The 5,816-nt window shown below is 39.8% G+C and overlaps 1 protein-coding gene across 1 annotated transcript; it reads left to right on the top strand.

Moving 5' to 3' along the window:
- The first annotated feature begins 4,040 nt into the window (after positions 1–4,040).
- Positions 4,041–4,838, top strand: LOC109183487 (uncharacterized mitochondrial protein AtMg00810-like). Its single transcript, XM_019333592.1, has one exon. The coding sequence runs from the start codon at positions 4,041–4,043 to the stop codon at positions 4,836–4,838; it is 798 nt and encodes a 265-aa protein (XP_019189137.1).
- The last annotated feature ends 978 nt before the right edge of the window (positions 4,839–5,816 follow it).

Below are 5,816 nucleotides of genomic sequence, written 5' to 3'. Positions count from 1 at the left end.
AGGAGCATAAGTGTCTATCCAGTCCATGCCAAGGACAATGTCACACCCTCCTAGCTTAAGAACTCTCAAATCCTTCTTGAATTGCTCTTTCTGCACATTCCATTCCAAGTCTTTACAAATGGAGTCACACTCCATCACTTCACCATTTGCCACTGTGACTTTGAGGTTCTCAGCCTTCTCAGCAATAATTCCCATCTGATCCAAAACCTTGGGATCTACAAAGCTGTGGGTACTCCCACTATCCACCAACACTATCACATTCTGTTTTCCCATCAATCCCAACAGTTTAATTGTGTTCATGCCTTCCCCTCCTATTACTGCATTCAAAGTCACTTCCACTTCTTCATTCTCAATTGTATCATCAATGTCCTTCTCTTCTAACTGTTCTTCTATACTGTTTCCCTCCAACTCTTGGCTCTCAGACCCTTCTAAAATATTGAAAGTAGGGTTCCTGCACTTATGCCCAGGACTCCATGGATCAAAGCATCTATAGCATCTATTTTGTTCTCTCAACTGGTCCCTGAATCTAGTGATCTCAGGTGACCTGGCATTGGATTGCAGGGTATTGGAGGATGTGGTTTTAGCTGGTGTTTGTGGTGTATAGGTTCTGTTTGGCTCAGTTGGTTTAGGTGAGTATGATCTGGGGTTAGATTGGGTTTTCTGGCTAGTGAATGTGGTTCTTGGATTGTAGGGTGATCTAGTGGGGTTAATGGTGGTATTTTTGGAAGGCTCACTCACTCTCAATCCTTTCTCAAACTGTCTTGCAAGCCATATTGCATCCTCCAAGTTTGCAGGCCTAGAAGTTCTAACAAAACATCTAAGCTGCTGTTTCAACCTCACCACAAAGCTATCTAAAAAATATTGATCAGTCAAGGTGGGATAGCTCTGCAATAGAAGTCCCTTAAACTCCTCATACTTGTCTGAAAACTCCACCACACTTCCCCATTGTTTAAAGTTGGAGAATTCCTCCATTACATCTGCATGATTATCACAAAATCTTTTGCAAATAGCCCTAGCAAACAAGGTCCATTGGAACCCTTCTCTTAGACTGTTTAAGTAGGTTTCATACCACATAGCTGCCTTTCCAGTTAGGTTAACACACAAAACATGCATCACTTCATCTCTGGGCATCCTAGCTAACATAAAAAACCTCTCACACCTCACCACCCACAACCTTGGGTTATCATAGTCAAAAACAGGAAATTCATGCTTATACCTCACTGTTTGTTCACCCTGTTGGTTGTTTAGTCCAGGTCTGGGGTTGAAATGCACTCTCCTTGGCATCCAAGGTCTTTCAGCTCTCAAAGGAGGCATGTGGGGCCCAAACTGATTTTCTCCCAGCCCTTCTTCATCATCAGTCAGCTCCTGTGGCTCAAAGTGGCCATCCACTGCAGGCTCTTTGCCAGGCCTCCTGCCAAGGCCAGATCCTTCTTCTCCTGGGCTGTCCTGAGTTGTCTAAGCTTGGCCATGGACAGATGAAGGCTCAGTGGGTGGGGGTGGTCTATTGAGCCTGAGGAGCTCCACGATCTCATCCTTCCAGGTTTGCATATGCTCCTTAAGTTCTTGGTTGCTATCTTTCATCTCTTGCCTGGCCTCAGTGAGGCTGCTACTGTTCTCCAAGAGCATAGCTTCCAGCCTAGACATTCTTTCCTCCATGGCTGCTGAAGTTGTGGTGACCATGTTGGGCTCTGATACCAGTTGTTACAGACCTGCAAATGAGCTCTAAAAACACAGAACAGAATTTGGGGATAAAGGAAAGAAGGAGTTATAGAGGAAGAAGAATGGAGGTAAAGAAGATAGATTAGGGTTTATCTTTTTTCAGAGAAATGTCCAGAAGCATCCCCCAAAAACCAAAAACCTTACAATAAATATCAAAAACAAGTCAAAACAAATCAGAAATATCCTAACCAACTCCCCTTTTCACGCTGAGCATTTTGTACTGTGTTTGTATCCAAACGGCGTCGTTGAGGAGGTTTTCAACTGCTTCCAACGGCTAGCTTCAAACGACGACGTTTAGCTCTTCTCCGCAACGGCTCCAACGACTCCCCTTCATACGCCGTCGTTTAGATAAGTGACTTGTTTATTCGAATTAACCCAAAACGACAGCGTTTTGGTCCTTGACTTTTGATTTAAAGCTATCTTCTGCAAACTGCTTCCCTGCCTGATCTTTCTCCTTGCTATTAGCCTTCATCAATGGGGTTTCACCTTCTAGAATCATGACAGTAAGGAGTTTTACAGCAGCATTTAAAAGCAGTGCACGTAAACACCAGCAACAAAAATTATATTAAACACATGAGATGACGAGGAAGGAAACAAAATGACAGAAAAATTTATCCAACACAAATTCATCATCCCATGGCAAGAGCACATGAAAAGAACCGGGCAAACACATAGGAATAAATAACAAGAATTTTTAAGAAAACAATACGGTTCACGGGAGATTCTAATGGCGAGTCGTGCTGATTACGTGTTGTAATTTAGCCTTCTAATTAGCCCAGTTTTCTCCGCGTGCAAGAAGATGTATTTTTATTGGATATCAAAAGGGCACCAAGGGTTACAAGTTGTATGATACCAACACAGGAGAAATTTTTGTCTCGAGAGATGTTATATTTTACGAATATCTTTTTCATTTTACAAAAGAGGCTACTGGACAGGTACAATATAATGATGTTCCTCTACCAGTTGGTGTCCAATTTCTTGGAGATGATATCAATGCAATACACCAAAACCAAGTGCATCAATCTTACCCTAGACTTGGTAATAGTGAACAAAGTAGTACAGGTGTCAATTTTCCACAATATGCTGCATGTGATGGCATTTCATCCTCTCCTTCAGCTGGTAGTCAAAATTGTGTCAATGATTTTCCTCCTGCTCCAACCATGGAAAATGGTAATGAGCAACATGTAGACACCCCGTCGTCACCATCATTTGCTTGTCAGAATGATCATTCACTACTTATTCATCAAGAAGGACTTGATGAAGCAGATATGAGGGGTTCCGGAGATGATATGAGGGGTTCTGGAGATGAGGCTATCTCTGAAAATAATTTACAGAATCATGGTGGAGCAAATCAAAATGGGTTACGGCGTTCTACGCGTACTCGAGTCCCTCCGACTTATTTAAGAGATTATCATTGTCAATTGAAAAGATGCGCTCCTTCTAGTTCCTGCGTACAATTGCAAGGTACTCCACATTCTATTTACAAAGTGATAAATTATGATAATTTTGCTATTTCACACAAGAATTTTGCACTAGCAACATGTAGTATTTCTGAGCCAAGGAGTTATAACGAAGCAATTAAGTCAGAATGTTGGCGTCAAGCTATGAGAGTTGAATTGGATGCTCTTGATGCTAACAAGACCTGGGTGATCACTGATTTGCCACCTTCCAAGAAACCCATTGGTTGTAAGTGGGTTTATAAAGTCAAGTTAAATGCTGATGGTTCAATTGAAAGGTATAAAGCGAGGTTGGTTGCAAAAGGGTATACACAGACCCTAGGTTTGTATTATCTAAACACTTTTAGTCCAGTTGCAAAGGTAACTACAATTCGTGTTTTTTTTTGCTGTTGCTGCTATGAAGGGTTGGCATTTACATCAACTTGATGTGAATAGTGCTTTTTTACATGGGGATTTGGATGAAAAGGTTTATATGACTCTGCTACCCGGAGTAGAAACTAAGAAGCCAGGAAAAGTTTGCAAGCTACTTAAGTCTTTATATGGATTAAAGCAAGCCAGTAGGCAGTGGAATGCAAAATTGACCGCAGAATTGCTTGCCCAAGGTTTTTCACAAGCTTCTTCGGATCATACTTTGTTTTCTAAAGGGTCAAGTATGACTTTTATTGCATTATTGGTGTATGTCGATGACATCGTGGTTGCTAGCAATGATGTTGAACAGATTCGGGCAATCAAGTCTCATTTGGATTCAATATTCCATATTGAGGACTTGGGCCTTTAAAGTTTTTTTTGGGTCTCGAAGTAGCACGTAGCTCTCGTGGGATCAATCTTTGTCAACGCAAGTACGCTTTAGAGTTGCTTGAAGAAATGGATTTTCTGGGTTGTAAACCAGTTCATAGTCCCATGGTTGTTTCTTCTAAACTCCTCCATGATGATAGTCCTCTTCTTAGTGATGCAACCATGTTTAGAAGAATTATAGGGAAGTTGTTTTATTTAACGATCACACGCCCAGATATCACTTATGCCGTGCAACAACTCTCTCAGTTCGTCGGTGCACCTACGGAGGTACATCTTAAGGCGGTTCATAGAGTGCTTCGATATATTAAAAAATCCCCAGGCCAAGGTATTTTGTTTTCCCCGAATCCAATTTTTCAGTTGAAGGGCTTTTCAGATTCAGATTGGGCTACCTGTCCTAAAACAAGGAAATCTGTTACTGGTTATTGTGTTTTCCTTGGGGATTCTTTAGTTTCCTGGAAGTCGAAGAAGCAGCAAACTGTCTCTCGTTCATCATCCGAGGCGGAATATAGAGCACTTGCTACTACAAGCTGTGAGATACAATGGTTGCTCTTCTTGCTTGGTGATCTTGGTATTGTGCCATCATCCTCATCAGTTTTGTTTTCTGATAGTCAGTCTGCTCTCGCAATTGCTAAAAATCCTGTTTTTCATGAGCGGACCAAACATATCGGTATTGATTGTCACTTCGTCCGTGAGCGTATTCAAAATGGGACTTTAAAGGTTTTGTATGTTTCAAGTTCCAATCAACTTGCGGATTTCTTTACTAAGCCTCACGCTCCAGCTGTTTTTAACATGTTCAAGTCCAAGCTGGGCATACATTCTATGTATGATCTAGCTTGCGGGGGGATATTGAAGCAGCATGTGAATTGACTATTTCTTGTTATTTTGAATTCATTTAAATTATTGTTTTGATTTTGTACCTAGTCTAGCATCAAACTAGAGTGGAGTTAGTTGTAGCCTGCTCTATTTATTTCGGCTTTGTTCATTCTTCGTTGATCATCAGAAATATTCTCAAATAATATTTTTGCTTCTTCCTTCTTCCTTTGTCATTTTCTCATTATGGTATCAGAGCCTGTTTATGTTAAGAGTTTATGTGTATTATGTATTATGTTATTATCGTTTCAAAAAAGAGTATGTGTATTTTGTATACAATTATGTACATTATGTTATACAATTATGTACATTTTCGAAACAAGAGATTTTTTTAAAAGAAAGTAAAGCCGACACTCGGAAAGCGAAATTTCTAAAAAAAAAAAAAAAATACAAAACGACGTCATTTTGTACTAGGGTGCACAATGCAATGCACGTCCTAGTGCGCGATATAAATTTCCATGATCGAGGAGCACTACACTCACTTACAAACAAGCATTTATATTGCTTATGCACCATTTCTGTTATTGTACAAGTATTTTGTTATCTCTACTACATGTTTACCAAACTCTATACAAATTAAAGCATATTGTACTTATGTTAGACATGTCCACCAAACTCTCATCGGGTGTTTCATTGGAATGAAGGAATTAGGGGGAAAAAGAATTGTAATTTGGTCATAAAAGAATAAAGTGAAAATTTAAATTACATTGTTTGGTAGGAAAGATTAGAATGATGAGGAATTGAGAGGGAAGAAGTGAATGAATACTAAAATATTTTCATTTCCCTACTACTAACATACAAAGTAAAAGAAAAAAATCACAGACAAATTATGGTCTCACATACAAATGCACCCAAAGAACATATATACCAACAACACACAAAATATAATGAAAAATCATATCAGGGATTACAAGGTTGCTGAAGAGGTGGTGCTCGAATGAAGATAAAGGAGGATGCTTAATTGGCAGTGAAGGA

Source organism: Ipomoea nil, unplaced genomic scaffold, assembly GCF_001879475.1.
Source record: "Ipomoea nil cultivar Tokyo-kokei standard unplaced genomic scaffold, Asagao_1.1 scaffold1129, whole genome shotgun sequence".
Lineage (NCBI taxonomy): Eukaryota > Viridiplantae > Streptophyta > Magnoliopsida > Solanales > Convolvulaceae > Ipomoea > Ipomoea nil.
Note: the sequence above shows the minus strand (reverse complement) of the source record. Positions and strands in the feature narration are given on the sequence as shown.

Excerpts from the sequence above, each read along its gene's own strand:
- LOC109183487 (XM_019333592.1), top strand. The coding sequence starts at position 4,041 with ATGGATTTTCTGGGTTGTAAACCAGTTCATAGTCCCATGGTTGTTTCT.